At 40.2% G+C, this 26,404-nt stretch overlaps 1 protein-coding gene and 1 long non-coding RNA gene across 7 annotated transcripts in view; one reads left to right on the top strand and one right to left on the bottom strand.

Moving 5' to 3' along the window:
- Positions 1–22,859, top strand: part of LOC146497359 (uncharacterized) — a 24,009-nt gene extending 1,150 nt beyond the window's left edge. The window contains exons 2-33 of one of the 6 annotated variants that reach the window (XM_085140391.1): positions 827–879; positions 1,395–1,421; positions 1,566–1,634; positions 2,561–2,614; positions 2,757–2,837; positions 3,638–3,742; positions 3,875–3,940; positions 5,660–5,719; positions 5,875–5,946; positions 6,095–6,160; positions 6,380–6,448; positions 6,609–6,668; positions 6,783–6,851; positions 6,928–6,993; positions 10,820–10,888; positions 10,989–11,054; positions 11,205–11,276; positions 13,818–13,883; positions 14,349–14,402; positions 14,498–14,569; positions 14,661–14,732; positions 15,126–15,182; positions 15,674–15,745; positions 15,827–15,895; positions 16,027–16,098; positions 16,602–16,664; positions 16,830–16,892; positions 17,583–17,657; positions 17,741–17,780; positions 17,871–17,922; positions 18,140–18,554; positions 19,461–22,859. In XM_085140391.1, coding sequence (XP_084996517.1) covers positions 832–879; positions 1,395–1,421; positions 1,566–1,634; positions 2,561–2,614; positions 2,757–2,837; positions 3,638–3,742; positions 3,875–3,940; positions 5,660–5,719; positions 5,875–5,946; positions 6,095–6,160; positions 6,380–6,448; positions 6,609–6,668; positions 6,783–6,851; positions 6,928–6,993; positions 10,820–10,888; positions 10,989–11,054; positions 11,205–11,276; positions 13,818–13,883; positions 14,349–14,402; positions 14,498–14,569; positions 14,661–14,732; positions 15,126–15,182; positions 15,674–15,745; positions 15,827–15,895; positions 16,027–16,098; positions 16,602–16,664; positions 16,830–16,892; positions 17,583–17,657; positions 17,741–17,780; positions 17,871–17,922; positions 18,140–18,554; positions 19,461–21,086 — 3,987 coding nt within the window. In that variant the 5' untranslated portion in view covers positions 827–831 and the 3' untranslated portion in view covers positions 21,087–22,859. Of the gene's footprint in view, positions 880–1,394; positions 1,422–1,565; positions 1,635–2,560; positions 2,615–2,756; positions 2,838–3,637; positions 3,743–3,874; positions 3,941–5,659; positions 5,720–5,874; positions 5,947–6,094; positions 6,161–6,379; positions 6,449–6,608; positions 6,669–6,782; positions 6,852–6,927; positions 6,994–10,819; positions 10,889–10,988; positions 11,055–11,204; positions 11,277–13,817; positions 13,884–14,348; positions 14,403–14,497; positions 14,570–14,660; positions 14,733–15,125; positions 15,183–15,673; positions 15,746–15,826; positions 15,896–16,026; positions 16,099–16,601; positions 16,665–16,829; positions 16,893–17,582; positions 17,658–17,740; positions 17,781–17,870; positions 17,923–18,139; positions 18,555–19,460 lie in introns of all 6 variants that reach the window. The other 5 variants (XM_085140386.1, XM_085140387.1, XM_085140390.1 and 2 more) reach the window with 5 other exon arrangements.
- On the bottom strand, positions 16,675–22,958 carry LOC146497360 (uncharacterized). The gene is made up of 2 exons (XR_014870588.1): positions 22,852–22,958; positions 16,675–19,967 (listed from the first exon to the last, which is right to left on the bottom strand). It is a non-coding gene; the product is annotated as an uncharacterized LOC146497360 (long non-coding RNA).
- Positions 22,959–26,404: the final 3,446 nt, after the last annotated feature.

The raw sequence follows: 26,404 nt of genomic DNA on the forward strand, positions 1-26,404 counted from the left end.
TTTGATTCAGAGGATTCTACATATGCTGACCTCATCATTTGAAATAAATATGCTTAATAGAAGCATGCACCACTGTAACAGTATGTACATATGGCTGAAAATATTACTTTTCGTGTTTATTTAAAATTTATATATAGCTGAAATCAACAAGCACCATTTCTATGTATGTGTGTGTGTGTGTGTGTGTATATAAGACATGCTGTGGAAGAGAGACAGAGATTAATAACAGATATGATTCAATGCAGAGAGGTCTATTAATACATAGTGAGTGAGAAAGGTGACTGGAAAGGAAAAACTCAATGCATCATGGGAATCCCCCGGCAGCCAACGTCTATTGCAGCATAACTAAGGGAGGATTCAGGATCACCTGGTCCAGCCCTAACTATATGCTTTAGCAAAAAGGAAAGTTTTAAGCCTAATCTTGAAAGTAGAGATAGTGTCTGTCTCCCGAATCCAAGCTGGAAGCTGGTTCCACAGAAGAGGGGCCTGAAAACTGAAGGCTCTGCCTCCCATTCTACTTTTAAATACTCTAGGAACAACAAGGATGCTCTCTCTTTCTAGTCCCTGTTCGCACTCTTGCTGCAGCATTTTGGATTAACTGAAGGCTTTTCAGGGAGTTTTTAGGACATCCTGATAATAATGAATTACAGTCGTCCAGCCTGGAAGTAATAAATGTGTGAACTAGTGAATGCAATGAACTGTGGACAAGTCGATATTTGCTGTGCTGAATGGTGGAAGGTGGTCTCTTACTGCTGCTGCTCCCGTTGGCATACAAATGGCGATGCTGCCATCACAAAGAAGTTAAACCCTTTATCTCTCTCTGCAGGCAGGATGGAGGCGTGTATGATGAAACCAGAAGTCAAGAAGAAACCAAAGTCGGTGAGAACATTTACACTTAACACAGAACAAACACAAGCAATTCACAACCCCAACACATCACCCATAGGGTGCTTTAAATGTATATACAGCCTGCAGTGCAGATGTTTTAAGTGTTGAAGTAAATTGAGAGTACTTGCACAAATGAGTCAGTGTACAAGCTGCATTTTCCACTGAACAAGTTTTCCTGTAGAATTTTTCAAGTACTTTGCAGGAACGATGCTGGATGAGTTATTTTGTCTGTGTTTTCAGGTCATCTTAATGTGTACTGTGTCTTCTAATCCTGGACTGACTTCATCACAAAAAGCTGCACAATATCTTGTTCTTGTTATGGCTGTAAATTGTTATCTATGTATGCTGTATGTCTGAGCTGCTGCAGAGAATATTAGAGACTAATCAGACATCTTGTTAATATTTGCCTAATAGATTACAAGCTAAACCTTTAAACACCCAAAGCCCAAACATTACTTAGCATAGCTAACAGCTTCTCTTTTTCTCTCTCTCTTCTCCATTTATAGCCCAAACCTCCTCCAAAGCCCACAGAGGTAGAGTGATAAACACATAAATAAATAATTAAGCTGGTGTTTAAAATAATCACATTTGGTTGTTTGCCAAAGTGTATGTGTGGTGGGATAAGGATATTTTAAAGTATGTCATATGCTGTAAATATATTATAAACATATTTTCAGATAAAAAGAAATGAACCACAGAGACCTGAGAAACCCCCTCCTGCTGTTCCTCAGAGACCGACAGATTCTGTAAGTCCTGCGTGTGCACAGAAAATAAAAGATTTCAAATGTATTGACATCAAATGGTTAATGATAATAATACATGCTGACTTATTTGATTTTTCATTGAAATGATGAAGCTAACAGGAGCTGAACTGTTCAAAAACGGCTTCTTCCCGTATGGACGTTAGGTGTGAGATTATTTTTGAATGGGGTGACCTCTGAGTACAAAAGAAATATCTGCTTTATTATTTTGGTCATTTATTAAAAGCCAATAAAGCTTCTTCTGTAATAAAATAAAAATTTGTCACCTGTATCAATTGGACTTTTACTAACTGATCATTTGATCACATCTGATTAGTTTTAGTCATTTTTAAGATCTTAAATTTATTTTTTTTCCTTTGTTTTAATTTTTTTTGTGTACATTGTTAATTTTTACCCTATACCGTTTTACTTTATTGTCCATTCTTATTTATTTAAACTATAATGTTATTTTTTTGTTTTTTTGGGAAATCTTATCTTATTCAGCCTAAACATTTTTCTTAAGCTGTTTTCACACATGCCTGCCAGCCTTGAACACTGACACAAGTGATGTGAGAACGCAGTCAGATCGTTCATCAGCCGGTCTGTAACCTGCCAGCGCTCGAGCACAGTCTTTGTGATGTCACCGATTTTGTACCAGTATGAGATTAGAACAAATAAGTGTCAGGTGAATTCACAGGTAGTGAGTGTCTGCCTGTCAAAAGCACACAGAGCATTTCCAGTAATCAAAGTTACTCCTGCTTTGCCATGAACGTGAGAAACATGAACTTTGAATAATGTTCTGACAGGATTCTCTACAGTTTTGTGTGAAAGTGGCTCTTCAGTCTAAAAAAACTGTGTGGTTTCTAAAAATCTGTTTTAAATTGTTCTACTGTACTCATTTATTTCAAAGCAGAATTGTATTTTCTCCACAGGAACTGAGTCACACACAATACAGACTGAAAAAAGTCACAGCAGCATACAATGGGGTGTGTACACATTGTGTTGCTTCTCCACTACTTCTGTTTACCACTTACATCATTACAGCTTGCCTTCATTTTCCTACTTCAGATATCTCGCTCATTTGTGTGACCTTTAAAAACAAGTTTACAACTTTTTTTTCTTTATCAGAACGATGGAAATGTGAAGCAACAACAGACAAAAGATAAACCACCTGAGACGCCCGTGGTCCCACCCAGACCCACAGAGAAGGTACATCACATATCAGGCCCTTGTACAGCAAAATTTTGTATTTTGGTCTCGACAACCCAAAATGTGATGTCCACATATGTGGATGCCCGGTCCTAGGAGGTTAATGCAGTCACCATGTGCAGGGATACAGCTGTGAGCACAGAAGCCCCACCCACCTGATTTTCAAACTTTGTTTTTACAAGGGTCAGCCAATCAGAAGCCAAGTCTATTTGTAAGCAAAACGACAGGTGTTGATAAAACTGCTGTACAGCTGACAGACAGCAGCAGTACCTGGTGAATGTGATACCTTCTGATATACCAATAAAGCTTGTCTTCTCTTTCATTTGAAACTATCTGAATTTTGTCTCTAGCACAAACTATAATGGAGTTGCCGCTGGCCCAGTGGTAATAACAGGGTTAAGAGAGCTGTGCATAAACTTCAATGAAATGAAGCAATGTTGTAAAGAAGAGTGGGCTAAAAATGACTCCACAGTGATGAAAGAGGCTGATTAAGTCATACAGACAATGATTACTTCAAGTTGTTGCTGCTAAAAGTCGTTCTACAAGCTATTAAATTACGGAGTCTACTTTGTTTACTGCCTACTAAGTTTTCACATGACATCACTTCATTTGTAACTTTGTTGAGACCTGCATTTGCCTGTTACAATACTTTGTTTTGGTTAATGAGCAACTTGTTTCATATGTAACAAAATCGTAGATGTTGGCGCCCGTGCTTTAGGGTACAGCCACATTTGTTTTTGTGGGGGGGTTTTTGCGTCTTGTTTTTTGTTTATCAATCACATTGTTGACTCTTTTTTCAGGCCAGCAGAAAGCAGAGTCCAGATTCTAGTGCAGAGGAAGTGGCCTCAGAAAACCAACAATCTGTAGAGAAAATCCAGCAAGAAAAAAACGCAGAACCCAAACAGGTACAAACTGATAAAAGAATATTAAAAGTAAAGTTCTGCTTTTCCATTTAAAACACACACATTATATGATTAGTGTGTAGACTTAATGTTGGATAATTTTTTTTTACTCTTTTTTCTTGTGTTTGTTCTCAGGTCAGTAAAGCCGACAGTGGTGCTGAAGATGGAGAAGAAGAGGCGAAAACATCAGAGACGTCCCATGTAAGTTTAGTTGCAGTGGCATTAGCATTGGGGAAAAACTCCACGGGAGGAAAGAGGCAAAGATGCCATCATTTAAACACAAAGCTCTAATTCTGTGTATGTATTTAGATCCTGTTCATAAGCTTTACAGCAGCAGTCTGGAGTAACTTTGAATTAATTTTGCTGCTGTGTTTATGCCAAAAGAAAAACAAACAAACATTCCTTTCCAGGGAAAGAGAGGTTTCTTCTCTGGTATCCTTAAAAACAAACAAAAAAAAATCACCAAATGAGATGTCAGCACAAGTGAGTGTGCACGGTTTCTTAAATAATAAAATAATGTAAAATGTAGAAATAAAAATGTTCTTCTGCTTCCCTGGCCACTGTGTCTGTGGGGATGGTGTTTGCTCTGTGTTCTAGCATCCTGATGATACCAGGTTTATGCTCCAGTGGATGATGAGAGTCATCACTATTGATAGAAATCTCACAGTCTAAGAGGCTAACCTGCCACTTTTCATATCCTCTCTGGTGAATTTGATGTGTTGGTCCACCGAGTTAATGCGATCCGTGAGTTGTGGTACATCCTGAGAGTTGATTTTCACCCAGACAATCAAATCTCAGGATCAGGAGGGGTATAGGGCTCACACAAATGCACTCTTTATTAAGACGCAAGCTATAAAATTCCAGGATCTGGTCAAGTTTAAAACAGTGCAAATAATATATAAAGCAAGGAAAGGGATGCTCCCAATCGAAATAAGTAAATGGTTCTTAGAGAGAGAAGGGAGGTATAATTTTAGAGGGAAGTGGAATTTAAAAATACAAAGAGTAAGAACAATTTTTAAAAGGATGTCTATTTCAATAGCGGGACTTAAATTCTGGAATGAGTTAAAAGAAGAAATGAAGGTCAGTAGTGATATAAACCAGTTTAAAATAAAACTCAAAAAATAAATTTTAAATAAGTATAAGAATGAAGAAAATGCAATTAACCCAATACAGCAGTCAAAGTGATGTTTATTTTCCTTTGCAAAATAGTAAATCTAAACATAGTTTTAGTCGAATATGAGAAAATATTTTTTGTGACGTTATGTTCTAAGTTGAAACCATTGTATACGTTTTTGTTGTTTAAATTTAGATGACGAGGAAATGATTAAGATGTAGACCTAAGGGGGCAGGGCTAAATAAATATATACTTCTGCCTACTCCTTTTCAAACAACTGCATGGAATGATATTATGAAATGTTGGTGAATGTATATGTTTGAAATAAAAATGAACTGAACTGAACTGAACAGGTGTCATCCACATACCTAAACCAATGACTTGGTGATGTTCCAGGGTAGGATAGCAAAGCCGTCTTTTCCATTTTTTCCATGTACAAGTTGGCCACAATGGGTGAAACTGGGGAACCCATGGCACACCCATTTTTCTGTCTGTAGTACTGACCCTTGTATGTGAAATAGGTGGAATGAAGACACAAACACATTTGGTCGGTCCTGAGAGTGGTCTTGTTGCTGAGGTTGGGGTCCTGTGAACCACCTCCAACGTTTTAGTGACTGGAACCCCAGATGAAACGATCAGACCATTGTTTCATGTGGGGAAACAGGCAGTTAGCTGAGACTGAAGAAGTCATTTGGATGAGTGGCAAAATGTTTCTCCCACTGAAAATGCTGAGTCCAGAATCAACTTTTTGGATAATATTAGTGTTATTATCTTTTTTAAAATCTTAAATCATTTTGATGTTTCAGGAGAATCTGAGTTCTCACAGTGACCTTTCTGCCAGCAGCGACAGCCTGTCTGAAAACAAGGTGAGGCCCTGTAGCTGCTGTAGTGGCAGCAGAGATAATGTTATCTGGAATTACAGTGTACACATACAGCTCAGTGGTATATTTACCTGCAAAATTAGTTGTCTGACTTTGGGTAGAATAACCGAGCATGAGCATGCTGTTCGTGTCTGTTTCAGGAAAAAAAACAATGGTACAGCGGGATGTTAAAGAAGAGGTGGAAACCAACACAAAGTCTTCAAACTGATCAGGTAGAATCATCAAAAATACACATAAAACATACCAGATTATATGCACATGTATTGCGTAACTAGTCACACAAAAGACATAAGGTCGCATGATTAGGTTACTGCTTCCATCACCTGATAATCAAATTGCACGCTCTTATTTTTTGGGCAGGACAATAAAGCAGACAGTAATTCTGAAGACCTAGAAGAAGAGGAGAAAACATCAGAGATGTCTCATGTAAGTTTTCTTATCTTTAGCAAATGAGGAAATTCTCTTGCACAAGAGGATAGAGGCCGAGGGAGGCTTAGTGTAGAGTTAGACAAGCTGCCATGGAGTCGTTTTTGTTCAGAAGCTCTAATTTTGTACATGCGTTTAGATCATCAATATCAATTATCTTGTGTTTGTGGAAAGATGGAGATGTGTGGTCATCATCATGTTTTATCTGATCTATCTTAGGAAAAGGGAGGCTACTTGTTTGGTTTCCTTAAAAAGCCAAAAAAAACAGCCGCTGAGACGCCAACGCAGGTGAGCTTGCAACAGAACTGTTCAAAATAATAATTTAAATTGTTAAAATAATGGTTTAACTTTTAGGAAAACTTATTTGCGTTAGAAATACATGGACAGAAATATTCATTTTAGTTTATCTGTATATTTTTTTCCCTCTCAAATGACTTTGGTGTTTCAGGAGAATCTGAGTGCCCACAGTGAGCTTTCTGCCAGCAGCGACAGCCTGTCTGAAAACAAGGTGAGGTCCAGCAGCTGCTGTAGTGGCAGCAGAGATAACGTCACGTGGAATTTTAATGTACACGCAGAGATCTGTGATAAATGAGCACGAGCATACTGTTCCTGTTTGTCTCAGGAAAAAAAACTACGGTACGCTGGCATGTTAAAGAAGTTGCCGAAACAAGCAAAAGCTGAAAGTGATCAGGTAGAAAATCTGATAAAACATTCCCTGACTCCCATGATGTTTTTCATAACTACTCAAACAAAAGATTTTCTTTCAGGACCAGCAGTCCCTGCATGGTGACTTACCCAACTCTAATGATGATCTGACTGAAGCCCAGTCAAAGGTGATGATCATTTAATATTATCTTGATGAAATTCCAATTAATTGTTCTGATGTCACCAAGAAAAGATTATTTTTTTATTTTATTTTGAGTGGAATCATTTGCAGAAATCCCAAAACTCCTGGAGAAGGGATGCCCGGGCAGGGGATGTGTAAACTTCTGAAATTATTAAATGACAGGCTCTCAATAACTAGTGTGCATTTGGGGAGGCCACCCAGATACATTTGCAGACTTATTTTTATCTATTTCTAGTCTGTATTAGAAAATAAAAAGTGCAGAACAGTCGTCCATCTCTAATTTTAAAAGTTCAGTCACTACTTACTTTTCCAACCTACCCCATCTCTTATGTTCCACACTAGTTTCTACTGTGGCAGTGCAAATATCATTCAGCTTCTTCTCCATAGAGGATCTCATTCCACCATTAAATAGACTCCAGTTCGACCATCTTGGACACGCAGCATGTCCTCATACTGCTCTGGATGTCCACTGAGAGCTGCAGCACCCATGCAGTCCAAGTTGGTGAAGTCAGAGTTCACTCACGTGACATGAGACTCACAGGCGAGGCAGCTGAATTACATCATTCGGCTACATCATGAAATACACAACAGTTAAAATGTTTGCAGCGAGAAACTTAAAAATGGCTTTTTAAAAATGTATTTCAGAGTCAGTCTTTTGCAGCACTCAAATCCATTCATATACACATGCAGAAATAATTTTTTTTGCACCTTTGGTACATGCACACGCACAAACATCTTAAATCTTACGTCTGTGGGAAAAACATGAACTACTGCAAATATTGGTTTGTGCTGAAGGAAACTCAGGTAGGGTTCATGTGGTGGTCAGTAAAATACTAAAGGGTGTAAAGTGGAGAACATGGGGGGAAATGGAGTTTATAGTGTATGTGTTAAGATAAGTTAAAAGAGTAAACAGCACAGTGAAGATAATGGAGGCAAAAGTGACAACAAAAAAAGGACTTTGTGTTATTATAATATTCATATCTGAAGCCAGACATCTCAGGGTGATTGAACCAGACACTGCTAACTGACTGATGAAAACTCCAGTTGGTGGTGAAAACCTTTTTCTACTGTGTATAGGAGAAAGGAGGTGGAGCGTAACAGCTACAAGCTACAGCTGCCAAGGTTGGCACCAACCTGTAATCAAAGCAAACACACTCAATAATGCAAACTAGAAGCTTAAATCATTTTTAAACAAGAGGATTATGAATGATTTCACACCAGGACTCCTGAGGAGCTCATCCTGTGGTCACACTCGACCATCTCAGACAACAGTAGTCTTTTTTTCTGCTCTGGACAACCGCTGCAAGGTGGAGGGCCACTCTAATCAGACCAGCACCAGCTGTGATCCAAGATGATGGAGCTGGGGTTTGTTAGGATGATAAGAGATTCACAGGCCAGCAGGAGGTTATATTCAGGGGTACACATAAGTGATCCGCAGGTGCGCATTCGCTGGCAAAATAAAAGACGCGCACTAGATAAGAAGTTGCAACGCGCGTTTGAGTACATAAGATTTTCTGGAGGAGGACAGACATTTGTTTAGAACTCTTAAAGATGTCGAAGAAGCTCCTTTATGCAATTACTTTGGTGTTCCTCCACCTCCAAAGAAATGTCAGAAGGAGTCCAAACCGCAAAAGAAGTGCGTATTCTCGGAAAAGTGGTTGCAGGAGGTGAGCTGGCTTCAAACAAATGATGAACGCACAGAGACGTGGTGCAAAATATGCCGTGAAAATCCCACTCTAGTGGACAAAAACAGTGCCTTATATATGTACGCAAACGCGCGTTACAACTTCTTATCTGGTCTTTTATTTTGACAGCGAATGCGCACCTGCAGACCACTTATGTGCACCCCTGGTTATATTGGAGTAGCAAATAAAGGTTTTACAGAAGAAAAGTTTATGAATGTTAGTGATTCTTTAAAGATGCTCCCGACATTTAGAATATAAACTGGTTGAAAACAATGTAAATTAAAGTGAAGTTTATATTTATTGCTAAAGAATATAAATTCAGGTACTAGTGTTGCTCACTGGTTGAGCAGGTGCCTATATGCCTGATGGCTGAAATGCAGTGACCTGGGCTCGAGTCCCCTTCCCCGGCTCTCTCTCGCTCTCTCTCTCCCTGTCAAAAAAGGCAAAAAGCCCCCAAATAAATATTTAAAAAAGAGTATAAATGCAGTGCACAGGAATAAAAAATTGGATCATGAGAGTGTGCTTCAAGGTAAATTAGAGGATTAGAGAGCAAGCAAAGTGAAGGTAATGGTGGGAAGGTGATAAATGAGAACAATCACTATCTAAACGTCAACACTTTGAAAGGGAGGTGTTTTCTTAAGTTGCAGTGCATTTGACCTCTCGGGTCTACTATACATAGGCCTTACAGTTTAAGAATTGGTGCCCTGCATTACAGATATGCTGTTGGCTAAACGTACCAGAGAAAGCAAAACAGAAATGACAAAGACGTGTTTATTATATTCAGGGACAAGCAATTCAATTCAATTCAATTTTATTTATATAGCGCCAAATCACAACAAAAGTCGCCTCAAGGCGCTTCATAGATACAGAGAAAAACCCAACAATCATATGACCCCCTATGAGCAAGCACTTTGGCGACAGTGGGAAGGAAAAACTCCCTTTTAAAAGGAAGAAACCTCTGGCAGAACCAGGCTCAGGGAGGGGCGGCCATCTGCTGCGACCGGTTGGGGTGAGAGAAGGAAGACAGGATAAAAGACATGCTGTGGAAGAGAGACAGAGGTTAATAACAGATATGATTCAATACAGAGGGGTCTATTAACACATAGTGAGTGAGAAAGGTGACTGGAAAGGAAAAACTCAATGCATCATGGGAATCCCCCGGCAGCCTACGTCTATTGCAGCATAACTAAGGGAGGATTCAGGGTCACCTGGTCCAGCCCTAACTATATGCTTTAGCAAAAAGGAAAGTTTTAAGCCTAATCTTAAAAGTAGAGATAGTGTCTGTCTCCCCAATCCAAACTGGAAGCTGGTTCCACAGAAGAGGGGCCTGAAAACTGAAGGCTCTACCTCCCATTCTACTTTTAAATACTCTAGGAACAACAAGTAGGCCTGCAGAGCGAGAGCGAAGTGCTCTAATAGGGTCTGCCTATGTCAAGCAGAACTTGACATAGGCAGACTAAAAAAAGCAAAATGTACAGGAAACAATTTTTCTCTTATTTTTCATATTCAGTCATAGGGAATGATACTTTCCTGGTTATACGTATGCATATTTTGAAAGATTTTCTTTTTGTTTTGTCACTATGGTGGTATTGCCTAAATACTCTACAACTTCCAGAAGTGCGTTGCTTTGGTCTTTAAGTTCTGATGAATGCACACATTGGTTAAGCATCACCATGTCAGACACTCCCTTCTGTCTGTCCTCTTCTGCTCATCTAATTTACAGTCGTAGGGGGCTGAAGCCAACCCTGGTTGTCACAGGGTGAAAGGAAGGGTAAGCCATAGACAAATCAAGTCTGTCACCAAGCCAACACACAGAGTTGGTGACTTACTCTTATACGTATTTTTGATTAGCCTAAAACCATGAATGTCTTTGGAAGCCACACAGCCTAAATCTGAACCCAGGATCTTTTTGTTTTGAGGGGGCGCTAACCACCACCCATGAGCATGCTAGCTTCCCAATAAACTGTCTTTAATACAAAAATCATATAAGAAATTCATTTAAAAACGGAATAAAGGTGTTGTTGGATGAGATGGTAAAGACATTAAACACTTAATTGTACCTGCTAAAATGTTCCACCTTCCTATCTATAAGATCCGAGCTCATCCTGTTTATTTTGTCCTTATCAGGAGACGGGCCTGTTCAGTGGACTCCTCAAAAAGACGCCTAAAGCATCAGCAGGAAGAACTGATTCACTGGTAAATGACAGTTTGTGGATGTGGAGAAAGTCTGTCAAGTGAAATAAAAATAAAATTAAAAAACACCATCTTTATACTAATGGACCACTACCTGTTTCAGGACAGAAAAGCTCAGAAAGAGCTGTTGGCCAGCAATGATGACTTGTCTGACAATAACATCACCAAGGTCAGCGATTTAAAAAAAAAAAACCCAACTTCTATGGCAAATCTCTTCATCTGCAACTTTTACTGAAACCAGTAACAACCCAGGTCTTATAATCAAACACCAAGCTACAGAGGAGACGTTGGTTTTTATTGTTCTTTGCTTTTAATTTAGGAGTTGGAGGTAAATACTGAGGCTCAGTTATCTGCCAGCTGTGAGAATGTGAACGACACAACCGTCACAAAGGTACTCGATTTAAAAAACAAAAAAACCCTTCTTTAAAAACAAAACAAAAATCAACTGTAGCTGCTTTTGTCATGTGAACATGAACTGAAACCTGGCCACACACATTAGATCTGATGCAGTGAGTGCAGTGAGTCATTTACTGCTTTCAAATATGTGTCATGAAATATTGATACTTACAGTGGGGCAAAAAAGTATTTAGTCAGCCACCGATTGTGCAAGTTCCCCCACTTAAAATGATGACAGAGGTCAGTAATTTGCACCAGAGGTACACTTCAACTGTGAGAGACAGAATGTGAAAAAAAAATCCATGAATTCACATGGTAGGATTTGTAAAGAATTTATTCGTAAATCAGGGTGGAAAATAAGTATTTGGTCACCTCAAACAAGGAAAATCCCTGGCTCTCACAGACCTGTAACGTCTTCTGTAAGAAGCTTTTCTGTCCCCCACTCGTTACCTGTATGAATGGCACCTGTTTGACCTCATCATCTGTATAAAAGACACCTGTCCACAGCCTCAACCAGTCAGACTCCAAACTCCGCCATGGCCAAGACCAAAGAGCTTTCGAAGGACACCAGGAAAAGAATTGTAGACCTGCACCAGACTGGGAAGAGTGAATCTACAATAGGCAAGCAGCTTGGTGTGAAAAAATCAACTGTGGGAGCAATCATCAGAAAATGGAAGACATACAAGACCACTGATAATCTCCCTCGATCTGGGGCTCCACGCAAGATCTCATCCCGTGGGGTCAAAATGATCATGAGAACGGTGAGCAAAGATCCCAGAACCACACGGGGGGACCTGGTGAATGACCTGCAGAGAGCTGGGACCAAAGTAACAAAGGTCACCATCAGTAACACACTACAACGGCAGGGAATCAAATCCCGCAGTGCCAGACGTGTTCCGCTGCTGAAGCCAGTGCATGTCCAGGCCCGTCTGAAGTTTGCCAGAGAGCACATGGATGATACAGCAGAGGATTGGGAGAATGTCATGTGGTCAGATGAAACCAAAGTAGAACTTTTTGGTATAAACTCAACTCGTCGTGTTTGGAGGAAGAAGAATACTGAGTTGCATCCCAAGAACACCATACCTACTGTGAAGCATGGGGGTGGAAACATCATGCTCTGGGGCTGTTTTTCTGCCAAGGGGACAGGACGACTGATCCGTGTTAAGGACAGAATGAATGGGGCCAAGTATCGTGAGATTTTGAGCCAAAACCTCCTTCCATCAGTGAGAACTTTGAAGATGAAACGAGGCTGGGTCTTCCAACATGACAATGATCCAAAACACACCGCCCGGGCAACAAAAGAGTGGCTCCGTAAGAAGCATTTGAAAGTCCTGGAGTGGCCTAGCCAGTCTCCAGACCTCAACCCCATAGAAAATCTGTGGCGGGAGTTGAAAGTCCGTGTTGCTCGGCGACAGCCCCAAAACATCACTGCTCTTGAGAAGATCTGCATGGAGGAATGGGCCAAAATACCAGCTACTGTGTGTGCAAACCTGGTAAAGACCTATAGTAAACGTTTGACCTCTGTTATTGCCAACAAAGGTTATGTTACAAAGTATTGAGTTGTATTTTTGTTATTGACCAAATACTTATTTTCCACCCTGATTTACGAATAAATTCTTTACAAATCCTACCATGTGAATTCATGGATTTTTTTTTCACATTCTGTCTCTCACAGTTGAAGTGTACCTCTGGTGCAAATTACTGACCTCTGTCATCATTTTAAGTGGGGGAACTTGCACAATCGGTGGCTGACTAAATACTTTTTTGCCCCACTGTATATAATAATCTACATAATTAAAACCTCTGCGGATGTGTCAAAATCTTTATTACAAGTAAAATCTTACAAAGAAAAGAATCTAAAGTACTTACAGTTGAAGTAGTAATTAAGCAGAAAATGGTCCCTTTTATTTTATTGTGTTTTGCTAATACATTTAGTACTCTACACGTGTATAACTGAGTCCTAAATACTGTATTTACATATAATTCTTTGGTTTGTTTTACACTTTTTGCAAGAATTCTTTGGACACATCACATCTCGTCTTCACAACTGCACATTGAATTGAAATAAAAATCGATTTGACATGTTGACGTTCTCGTGGATCCATATTAGTCCACTTCTAAGCAGCCAGTTTCTCAAACTCTCCACCTCCCTGCTTGTATTATACGCTTATGTGAAACTTAACTCAAGGAGTAAAATATTCGGGTGAGGACATTTTGCACACACTGTGTGAATGGTGCTTTTTTATTTTTTATTTTACTAACTTAAGTGTGTTTTTAAGAAAATTAAGCATGTCAAATAAATGTCAAATAAATGTAAGAGAGTAGAAGTATAAGAGGAAATTAAAATACTAAGCAAGTACACTTCAGTGAGGGTTAAACTTCAGTACAGTACTAGAATAAATCACTGCGACATTGAGGCTTACTGATATCGAAAGTCGGCGTGTTGTCAAGTTCCTGTTTTATTTTCCCAGAGACAGTTTTTGCTACTGAATGTTTTAATGATTTTTAAAAAGTAACTTAAATGTGTTTGTTTTAGCAGAAAAAAGGAGGCCTTGCTAAAATTTTAAAAAGATCCGGCAGCATTGACAACCTGTTGGATGAGGTCAGTGTCAGTCCTGCGCAGAGCGATTACATGTTCAGCTTTTTACGTTCAGTGTTTATGCTAAATCAGTAATATTCCTCTTTCACACACGGCATCCCGTGTAATCTTGAAACTGTGTATAAAAGCAGACCTCATACTGAGTTGCTTCATTCTTGTCTTGTTTTTTTATTTGTTTGTCAGATCGTTTCCTTTGTGGGATTTCATGTCGTCACAGTTTAACCACTTCCACATCAACATTTTAACTTTGCCTTGGTGCTTGAGTTACTCTTCGTTTTTGTTTTCTCTCTTCTGGATTTCTCAGTTCAACACACTGTTTTATCTCCAATCAACGATATTGATCCTAATTTTAAAAAAAAAAGAAAAAAGAAGAAGTCATTGTTAGCCATGTTACTTTTCAGACAGACCTTGTGAAACTGATGTAGTCTGTACTGTCTGTTAGCAAGATTGTTAATTGTCTGATTTCAGGGGGAAAAACATTTCAGTGAGATGTTCAAGAGAGCTCCAAAACCAGCAGATGAGGTGCAGTGTTGACCTTTAAATAACTCTAATACACTCTAAGATATTCAGTTGTACTTGCGTTGGTCTTTTTTATGCTTTATGTTGTGTTTGTTCAGGAAACAAACGCAGATGAAGAACAGAAATTAACAACCAGTGATGAAAACCTGTCAGAAGCAAACACAGCAATGGTACAGCTCATCAGAACATCTGGACAGTCACAGTCATGACCTGTTTCATCCTCATTTATGTCTTTGTTTATTTACTGTTCATATATTTCAGGAAAAAACAGGAGGATTGGCAGGATTCTTCAAAAAGTCTCCCAAACCAGCTCCACGCTCTGTCGCTACTCAGGTGCCAAATACATTTGGATTTTTCATGTATTTTTATGCTTTTCAGAGTTAGATGTAGTATATTATCAGAAAATTACTCTTTAAGGCCAAAACTGTGCTTCTTCCTTCGCATTTGTCACTACTTCTTACTTCAAAACAAGAATCAAAATGTCATTTATATTTATTTCACTTCTGAAAATATTCCACAGCAGCTCAAACAAGGATGCAAATAATGAAAAATTTAAACAAACACACAAACAAAAGCAGATGTCACACAGCTAACAAAATCTTATTGTCATGTCATCACACTCAACCAGACCAAAGTTTTTAAAGCACCATCAATCAAAAGACTGTTTTCATCATTTAATACAATAATTTGGACTTTTTCCCTGAATTCACTGCATTTCCTTTCCAGGATCCCCTCTCGAGGCAGCTGTCAGCCAGCTGTGACAGCCTCACAGATGCAGGAAAGGTGAGATTACTACTGAAACTACTGTCAGGATAATCAGGTCGGGAAGTTATCCTTTCTCAGTGTTGTGGAGTTCTACTTGTGGAAATGCAGTGTCTGGTTTAGGCTATTTGTGCTGCTGCATGTAAGACGCAGCACACAGAAATAATATTCACTAGCGTTGAATAAACCGGCATATCAGGACAAATCCTAATCATGCAGACTTTGTACAAGGGAGCTAGCAAGGAAAAGACTGTAACTCACACGGGTAATACCTGAAAAAAAGTTCGGCACTACACTGCATGTGTGAAAAGGCTGTAAAGTCTTTAAATACAACACATTAAGAATGCTCTGTATTAATAATGTGATGCCAGCAAATCTAAATATAAGTTTAGATGAGAGTCTCTGCATCAAAAGTTTTAAACATTATAGTGTAATCTTTACATTTTTGTCCCTGTTTGGTGCACAAAATAAGTGCTAATAGTTTATATAAGACTGTATTTGTCTTTTTAAAGGAGGCGGCTTTGGCAAACAGTCAGCTGTCTGCCAGTAATCACAATCTTTTAGAAGCTTCAAGCACCCCAAAGGTCAGACTTTTGATTTTAACACTGTTTCTGAGGTTTAGCAAATAAATAAATAAATGACTCGTGGTTTTATTTTGTTAACAGGAGAAAAAAGTCGTGTTCTCCGGGATCACTGGGATGTTCAGAAGGACGCCCAAAACTGGGGAGCAACAGGTAGAAACGACATCAATCACATAAAAATCCCAACTTTTTAAGCTTTTTAAGCTAATAATTTGGGCAAGTAATATTTTAGGAAATTTAGCCGATCTCTCTTGAAAATAAGTTATTTCTGTTGTCTGCTGCAGGAAGATGAGGACATGGAGGCTCCAGCAGGAGGCGGGCTTAGACGCAAGAGGACCATCAAAAAGAAAAGACGAGTAAGAGCGCAGATGGGGGCAATCGTGGCTCAAGAGTTGGCAGTTCGTCTTGTAATTGGAAGGTTGCCGGTTCGAGCCCCGGCTCGGAAAGTCTCAGTCGCTGTGTCCTTGGGCAAGACACTTCACCTACCGCCTACTGGTGTTGGCCAGAGGGGCCGATGGCGCGATATGGCAGCCTCGCTTCTGTCAGTCTGCCCCAGGGCAGCTGTGGCTACAACTGTAGCTTGCCTCCACCAGTGTGTGAATGTGAGAGTGAATGAATAGTGGAATTGTAAAGCGCTTTGAGGGTCTCGAAAAGCGCTATATAAATGCAATCCATTATTATTATTATAAGCATGATCAGTGCGACGTATGCTTTTTACTTCCAGTGTCAGCTGCTGTAGTCGTTCATCAACCTTAATCGCTGCATATCCAGACGTTTTCTTACACCATTTGAGTTCTCAGTTTTGATGGCAAAGCTCCACTTAAATAAATAAAACATTACTCTTGTTTATTTCTTTCAGGTTGTGTCATTCCGAGTTAAGAAAACGCTTCCTAAAATTCCCAAACTTGGCCTGGCTTCTCAGGTACCTGCATCTGTCTGTTGTTGTTTTTTTTTTACCTTATTTTTCCACCAGATTTTCCAAAGTTATATTTATTAATAATTTACTTGCAGTCAGTCTTTAAAATTTAAAGTTTTTCAGTGTAGATTATTGTCATCTATGACAACCATCATCATTTTTCCTCCACAGACTTCAGATGAAATGCCTTGCATTGAGGAAACTCTTGAGTTGCAGGAGATGAGCCCAGCACAGGTCAGCATGATGGCATTAAAGATTTTAAGTTAAAATATTCATTGTGGTTCATGAATGAAATTCTTCACTTGATGTTCATATTGTTTAATTTAACCTCCAACCAGAACTATGATTTTCAACTGTCTTTAATTTTGATTTTTCTAAATTTTCACACAAGAAATGTTTGTATAGAATAACCTCTGACTTTTGATGTGGACCTGTCACGTATGTGTTATTATATGTATATCGTAATTTACAATGTGTACACCACCGCAGTGGATTTTAAGCAGAATGTAATATGTGGCTGGAGTTCAGATTATCAGCTTTAATTCACAGAGTTTAACAAAAGTGTTGCATTAACTCACTGAGACTGAGGGGGGGAAAATTAGGAGTGACCGAATCAACAATCTGGTGGATTCGACTACAATGATCAGCTCAGCAACACCACTGAAGAAAACTGAAGTGCATAATGACAGAATATTTTTCATGGTTTTAAAAAACCCAATATCATAGCATCGAGCCAAGTCGAGAACACTATCAAAGGAAGTAGACGCATCACTTTCAAAGACTGCAATCAAGAGACGCCTTCATGAATTCAGTTCAGTTTTATTTATGTACCGCCAGTGCACAACAAAAGCGTCTCAAGGCGCTTAAATTGACAGGAAACTCGCAACAGCGTGACTAACAGCTGTTTTATTATTTGTTTTCCAGGAGAGCACAGTGGAGGTTCAGCCGGTGGAGATGGCTGCTTATCCAACTGAGGAAAACCCAGTCGAAACTGAGCCGGTGAGCCTCAGAGTTTGTGAGTGTTAGTCATTTATGGTATTTGACAGATGAGTTGTCTCTTCATTTGAGATTCTTGTTTTCAGGAAGAGGATGAGCTCTTGGAGTGGTGGAACACAGTCAAAGGTTAGTGTGGTTCCAACATTTAGGAGAACTATTATTTATTTTTTATGTTTTCTGTCTACTCGTTGTATTATTTCTGCTGCTGTTTGCCAGGTTGGAAGGAGTGGAATGAGACTTCTGATTTCCGGGCAGAGGATGAGGAAATGTGAATACAGTTTCTGTTTTTTAATAACTTTATCTTCATGTTTCCAGTAAACATAATATTTGAGATATTTTATTGTTTTTAGGGTATAATTCTTTTTTGATTTGTTGACAACTTTAAGGCTTGAATTTAGCAGTAAATCGAGTATTAATAATAATAATTACAACTTTATGTGTCAGATTGACGAGCATAATGTTTCTGTTTGTGTCTGTTTCTGCAGGGCGATGGAGCAGGCAGCCGACCGCGTCTACATGGCAGCCCGTCTTTTTGTGCGTCTTTTCAACCAGCGCGGGGCGTCCTTACAGCATCGCGTCCTGGAGCTTTTGGCTATGGCGGACGCTGCGGATGAGTTCCATAAGAAGACGGTGTCGGCCGCTGTGGGCGGAGGCGTGGCCAGCGTCGCGGGTAGCGTCACCACAATCACAGGCCTCATTCTGGCGCCTTTCACTTTTGGCGCCTCTATTATTGTGACAGCAGTGGGGATCGGTGTGGCGACGGCAGGCAGCATCACGTCAGCGACGGCTAAAATCACAGATATGGTCCACTCCAGCATGGACCGTAAGAAGATGGAGAAAATGATCCAGGGCTACCAGGAGGAGATCAAAGTCATCAGAGAGTGCATGGAGTTTGTGCAGGTGAGGGGATTTTTTCTAAAAGGTTAAAAACAAAGTATTTGAAGCACACTCTCTGAGATCAGAATACATTCATGAGTCTACTAAAATACGATTGTTTTGTTTTGAAATGCAAAGAAACATGTTGCCTGCCCAAGCTGAAATCTCTTAAGCTTTGCAGTAGTATCACAGATCCCTCAGCAGGTGGCATCATACAGCTCCAAGCTGTGTTGACTTGCAGCACCTGTTATTTCTATGGAGGCAGTAAGCGTGTACTTAAACTTTCACAGGACTGCAAAGCATCCAATGAAAACCTTATTTTGTATGTGCTATTTATTCACAACATTATTTTGTTAAGGTATTAAAATATATTTAAAAGTATTGATTTGGGCTTTTTCAAAGAGGATAAAGTGGCAGCCTTTCTTTCTCAAAGGTTACCACCTGTGCATGGGTACGCACTGTTCTGGTCAAGTGCTTATATGGCAGTTTACTGTGACACAATACTACATTACAGTACTGCAACAATGACTGCAGTGTTTTAAATTCCTAGGACTGTAAATCCAGAGTTTTGTATCCCTGAATTTAGACACTGAGATGTAATCTAGCCTAGATTCAGTCAGTTAAGTCCATGTTTAACTGATTGTGTATGGTTGGTACTTTATACCCCTTGGCTGTAAAAGGCTGATGGAGTATTGTTGTCACTCCGCTGGTTGGGCAGGAGGGCGGGCAGCGCGGACACCCAACTTTGACACCTAACTTTGGTGAACTCGACCTTTTAAGAAGAAAATAATAATTCTTTTAATAAATGTTAAAAAATGATATCTCAATAATATGTTATCAACAGGTTTGACTTTAAAATCAAATTTACTGTGGGAAATCCTGCAAAGGCAAAAATATCCATCTCTTTATTGTCTCTCTTTTCTGCTGTAGATTGGTCTTGACACCCTGCAGGAGTGGGATTTTGAAAAATACGCTCAAAGTGCTGCCAAAAAAGCTATGAACCACAACATTAAACACGTGATGAAAGAGGGAGGCCGCGCGGGAAAAGCCCTGATGATCAACACCAACCAGGTCGTCAGCACCGTGCAGGTTTTAGGTAGGGCAGGCGGCATAGCCAAGGCCGCTCAGGCCATCAGCGTCACCACAGGCGTCATGTCGGCACTCTTTTTGGCTTTGGATGTTTTCTTCCTCGCTAAAGACTCTCATGAGCTTCGCAAGGGTGCCAAAACCAAATTTGCCACTAAGATCAGAGAGGTATGTAAGGACCTTCAAGATGGCCTCCTGGAGCTCAACAGGGTGAAGATGCAGCTGCAGAAGACGATGGACGGCATTGAGGTGGAGGAGTTTGAGGAGGTTGAGGAGGTGGAAGTAGAGGTTGAGGACGACTTGGTGTCTGATCCAAAGAAGCTGGCTGAGCTGGAGCAGGAGTTGGACCTCCTGGAGGAGAAAGTGGACAAGAAGGTCGTAGAGGTTGAGAAGAAGGGTAAAGAAATGGAGAAGGAAAATTCAAAAATTAAAAAGGTGAAGAAAGAGGAGAAGAGCATAAAAGAAAAAGAGGGGAAGGAGAAAAAGGAGAAGAGCTTGAAAGGAAAAGGTGAAGAAAAGGAGAAAAAAAAGAATGAGGACAGTAACGACAAAGACAAAGAAAAGATGCCCGATGAGGAAAAAGAGGAGAAAAACAAAGCAAGTGGCAAAACTGCCAAAGAAGAAGTCCTGAAACAACAGTCTCAGAAAGAAAGCAAACAAGACAAAAACACCAAAAACAGAATAACAGCTGGAAATGACAACTGTAAGGGTAAGGTCAGCAAGATAAACGATGATATTGGTACAAATAAAACAACAGAGAAAGAGAAACACAAAACTAGAAAAGAGCAGGAGGAAGTGAAGAGCAGATCAGAGGGCAGCAAAAGTGAGCGAGTGAAACCTGAGAGAGGAAGTGAAAGGAGAAGAAGCAGCAGGGATGATGAAGGAGAAATGAAGCCACTTGAAAGTACATCTGTAAATAAAGAGAAAACAGGGGACAGCAGTCAGAGGAGACATAGCAGCAGGAGTGAGAAAGTGGTACAAAGAGGAGGTGAACATTTAAATAGAGGAACTGGCGAAGAAAGGCAAAGCAGGAAAGGGAGCGAGGAGGATAGAGGAGTGAAGGACTGGAGAGCTGAAATGGCAAAAAATAGAGAAGAAAAGAGACAAGGTCAGGAGACTGAGAAGAGGAAGGAGTCACACCAAGATCACGAAATATCATCAACGAAGAGGAGAGGGTCAGAAAGAGAGTTAGGAGGCAGCAGAGAGTATTCAAAGAGGAGCCACCACAAGAGGGAGCACAGGGAGAGGGGAGATGAGAAGCATGGGAGCAGGGTGGAGAGTGCAAGGAGGCAGTTTGAGAGGGCAGGAGGTGAGGGAGGTGACACAAAGGCAAAAAAAAAAGACGATGGAGAGAGTCCGAGGAGTAACAGAGAGAGGAGAGGAAGTGAAAGAGGGAGAGAGCATGAACACAGCCAACCAGGACAACGAGCTCGTGCCAAAGCTCTCCTGCGAGACGGACTGGACATTTAATTCTAACATCTACCGCCTTACCAACAAAAACATACAGTGTGTTACTTCAACAAGAAAATCCCCTGCGTCTATGGTTTCTCACAGTACTGCAGTAAACCAGTGATAGCTGTGTGTACATGGAGGCGTACGTTACAAACAGGAGCAGCAGAAGGCTAACTGAACTCCTTTTAATGACGCAGATACAAGGATGAAACAGTAGCACTACTGGGGTGGGGGGTGGGGGTGACCTGATGACCTGAGCTTCAAGTTGAAAGTCAGGACAGCTTGAAAAAGAAGCTGATTTTTGTCATCTGACAATAAGACAGTGATGTAGGAACGCCAGCAGCAGTGTTGTGAACTGTCCAGAGATGCATTAGAATATCGTCTTGAAATTTTTTAGCATATTTGGTTTTTGGATTTTGACTCCCAGAACGTCTTGATTACACCTCTTACAAATGTGACGGGTGTCTTCATGGGATTTGTGTGATCCACAGATGATAACTCTAATGATTTTGATGCCTTCAGCACGACTGTTGGGTCAAAGGTAAAACTTTATTGTATCAGAGGAAAATTTACCTTCTGCTACTGTGCAGTGCTAAAAATAACTCGACATACAACCTATAAATACCCCAATAAAACATGGCAAATGCAAAAACAATAAATAAATAAATATGACACCTGAGAATACAAGTAAATCTGCTAAATTAGAATTAGAAGTTATCATTAGACAATTATCAGTAAAAATAATAATAACCAACCGCTGCTAAGCCTTTGGCATACTGACACACTACATAATACAGTGACGATTAGCGTGCTAATGTTTGCATTAGGTTCAAATTCTGAATTTAGTCTCTCTGTTTCACTCATTTGCTTCTCCCTTTGAGTGGGAAAATGTAAGTGGGTCTATCTGCAAACAATGTGAGACACGACACTAAGACTTCATATGAATCATTGCATTTAGAGGGGCAGATGTTTAAGGTCCTGCCATACAGTCAACCTGCAGAATGACTCTTGCAAAAGCTTTCAGTGCGTTGTGGCATGATTAGCAGAAAGTAGTCTACAGGCCATCGGCACTTTCTAGTGGACTAACTAATGCACTAAAATGGATAATAGTAAAAATAAGTAAGGGGAGGTTAATAAATTTAAGATGTGGCTGAAGTCACTCTGTAACATTTCTGCAGCTGAATAATAAGCATGTGAATGGCTGGATTTGGTGAGTCGGGATGATTTGCAGCTCATGCTATACCTACCCGTTTTATTTTCCACAGCTTCAGAGACACTACATTTAGATGTTTTATGTATGTTTTGCAATTGCAGTATTTGTATGTGTTGGGTTTGTAGCTTAAACCTATTCGCTGGAACGTTCAAGACAATTTAACTACACAGCAAAGCAAGACACGAGTAGGGATGGGTATTGATAAGATTTTCACGATTCCGATTCCATTTTCAATTCTGTTTAACGTTTCGATCCTTTATCGATTCTTTTTTAAAAAGGAGAACACTAAGGTCGATTAGCTTAGAACTTTGTTTTATATCTTCTCTTTGAACAAGATGGAAATTTAGGAGTAACATGGCCTTACAAACCCAACAGTGAGATCTTAAGAGATCCAGCCTACGGCTCTTCAACGGGGTGTCACAGGGTGCCCAGGAAAAAAAATTGTAAATGTAAAATAATAAAATAAATATTCTTCTGTAGCAATAACAAAGTATAACATAAATTATTCTGTAGCAATTACACAAGAATATCCAGCAATGTCCCTGCCTACAATTAAACACATTCACTTACTGAAAATCTGGGGCATCTGCTGTGGCAAATGGGTGCAAACCTTTGACCACAAACTTAGTCACTGCTCGGTGACATTCGTCTATCCTGGCCTGAAAGGAGACGCTACCGGTAGACTGCAGCGAGAACTGGCAGCGTCTGAGCCAGACTCTGTCTCTCTCATCATGGTCACCTAAATGCACAGTAATGGCAGGTTTTGTAATAAGGCAGATTGCGCAAACATAATATGCACTGTTAGTTGATTATTTACCTGCCGCATTAACGGGAGAGGACGTGCAAACGTTACCGCTGCTGCTGGGTTGAGATTCACGAGTCCGGAGCGGAATTAAAAACACGACATTCATTTAAGGTCATCGCGTGTTTTGTGAGCAAATGCTTTTGCATATTCGTAGTGTTTCCTCCCTTAAATGAAATATCTACTTTGCAAGTATTGCAAGTTGCCCTGTTGTCATCCGTTCTTGTAAAGTATAACCAAACTTTTGAGCGTTTAAGCCACTTAGGCGCCATGTTTCCTGCCAGGTAAATGACGCTCCGCAACGTGGTGACGTCATTCGGGGCGACTGGAATCGATAAGGGAATCGTTTGCAAAAATGGCAAACAATTCCAAGGAATTGAAACAGTGGGAACCGGTTCTCAACAAGAACCGGTTTTCGATACCCATCCCTAGACACGAGTAGGCAAAGTGGACAAACGCCGTTCCTTCGCTTGACCCCAGTTGCTCTCGTCCGCTCCCCCCATAACACTGCTTTTTATTGAGGTTACATGAGTATGCATAGGTTCATTAACATATGACGTATGCATACAAACAAAGAGTACCTTGTCTGTGCGTTGTGTGTGTGTGTGTGTGTGGTCAGAATGTGACCCCATAAACGACTTCCCTAACCCTGCTGGTCTGGGAGTCCAGCAGTTAGGGTTGCCAACTCCCTGAGAAATAAATAAGGGACACCTCGTGGCCAGGGCCGGGCGACCCAGTTGTCTTCACCCTTCCCAGTGTGGTGAATTTTTTAGCTCTTTTTTTGTGTGTGAAATTATTTTTTTTAACCATTTGACTTGAATTTGATTTAAGTAGATGCGTATTCTTTGTGATATCAACACATGGGAAACAAAAATCATTTAGCCATTTATTTTTAGCTCAAAATGACAACATTAACACAATAAAACAGGTCTCTTTCTTAAACAGAAGCCTGTCATGCTTAACTTTTGATAATAAAAGTAAATCTTTCTTTAAAAGAACTCTGTCCTGCTTAACTTAAAATTATATAAATTAATAGAAAACAATAGAAAGAAAAATATTCTTGTAACAGTGCACATTTAGTGCATTTAGTGCAATTGGCTTCAGCAGAGGCATTATTTCAGCTTTTGCTCCCGTTTGTAAACCCACTTGTTCCCATGATTACGCGTCATAACTCATCATCATTATTCATCTATGTATTACTTTTATGTATTACTCATCTATTTGTTGTAATCATCTATCCTTGCAGTTGTTTATTACACAAAATAAATTATATTATCACACTTCTGGCCACATAGCGCTGATATTCACTGCACATGCCCATTTTAACCTTAACCAGAGGGTTTAAAAACAAACAAACCAGTGTTTACCATATCTGGTTCTGCCGTGGCCTGGTAGACAAAAATTGGTTAAGGGTTCCCCGAGCTTTCACGCCCCTCATGTTCTTCATGTGCCCACCATTAGAAGCACGCCTATGGAAAAAGTGCGCCGGCACACAGTGCAGTGCGCTTTATAGATGTTATCGTGCACTTTTCCAGCCAGGTGTTTTCCTTTTCCCATTCTTCCCTGCACTTTTGCAGCCTTTTTTTCTTTCTCTGAGAGGAACAAACATTGCTGGTCTAATGCCTGGCTCACACTGTGCGATTTTTGGCCCATTTTGAGCCGATTTTTGAGTCGTGCGACCAATTTGGTGATCGGCCCGATTTTGGCCTTCATCGTAGGCCATCGTAGTATACGTGGGGTAACGAGAAGCGATTAACACCTCACGACCAGCTCCCGATCATCAATCGCTCGTGAGGGTGTCACCGCAGCCGCTCACACTGCTCACGTGCAAACACGTAAACGTCGGTGAAAAAGACGGAGCAGCACGGCTGTGCAGCGTGTGATCTGGACTCAAGCGATGGAGGCACAACTTGTAGAACTTTGGAAAGCTCATCCGAGCCTTTTCGATGTGGCATCACCAAATTATCACGACCACAACAACCGTGAAAATAGTTGGATTTACATCGCTGCTCAATCACAGCTGCCTGATCATGTTTGTCATTAGTAATTTAGCAAAGTTGATGGTGGTGTGTGTCTGTGTGAGTGAAAGACAAAGAGGGAGAGCGAGCGACAGATTTTCTGTTATAACCTTCATTTTATGGAGGCACAGTGTGACTCAGGTCGCATCAGAGCATCGGGCGGTATAGTGTGAGACCTGCATCGTGACCTACGAACTTATAACCCATGCGAGCCAATCGTGCAGTTTGAAAATCACAGTGTTTGCCCAGCTTCAGGTGTACTGTCGTCTGAGACTTGCGCCGCAGTGTCGGCGTTTGTTTCCCTGTTGGCCATGCTTTTTGTTGTGGTCATCTGTTGTCTTCCGGTATTTTCTCCGCAAGCGACCTTTCCTCAACCAATGAGATGAGCGGTAATCTGAATTGTCATACTCGAATAAGTGTGCTGTCAGCTCATTGGTCACAAAGCAGGGGCGGGGCTGGGAATTATGTTTTCAAACAAAGCGTTAATTACATTAAAACTTATAGACTACTTTTGATTCTCACTGTATTACGGGACAAAGTGCGTCCCTTATTAGCTCAATACGGGACGTGTACTTTTGTTTCTAAATACGGGACGATTCCGTTTTTTAAGGGACGGTTGGCAACCCTACCAGCAGTTCATCTAAACAAAAGGCACTTAGACTAAAACAGATATAGATGTGTTTATCTTACCATGAAACAATAAGAAGGTGACCTCTTAATGACCTCTCCCATGCTCCCAGGATGTGGGTGTGAATGCCAGAACAGTCTGGAAGGCACACAGAGTCTTTGCAGACTACTAAGGATCAGACCCCTATCAATATGACATCGATTATAAACTCTAAGCATATATGAGTAAATATTTCTAAGCATAAATGACAATCAACCATATAAACCTGTAATTGCAGCATTTGTTTAGGCAGATTTAGGTGGGTTAGGTTTAGATGCTCCCTCCTTCCTCTGTTGAACACAATCAACCAAAGTCGGTGATTAAACACAGGATAAATGACAAAAAAGCCCAGTCATGATTATTACTGACTTCTAACATCATATAACCTTTTTTATATGTATTTATATAATATGTTACACAGTGTCTGTGTTTTTTTTATTGGTGTATGAAAGTAAAACTTGTATGACTTGTATGTTTTAATAAGGTTTTCTTACAGAAATGCTCCAAATTGTTTTTTTATATGACAAAAAAAGCCAGTTTGACTTTGAGTCATTTTTCAAACAGAGCACTTTAACCAGGTGTCGTTTCCTCCATGCCCATGCTCTCAGGTTTAATGCCGCTACATTTTAGTGATGG

Source organism: Neolamprologus multifasciatus, chromosome 18 (genome assembly GCF_963576455.1).
Source record: "Neolamprologus multifasciatus chromosome 18, fNeoMul1.2, whole genome shotgun sequence".
NCBI classification, from domain to species: domain Eukaryota; kingdom Metazoa; phylum Chordata; class Actinopteri; order Cichliformes; family Cichlidae; genus Neolamprologus; species Neolamprologus multifasciatus.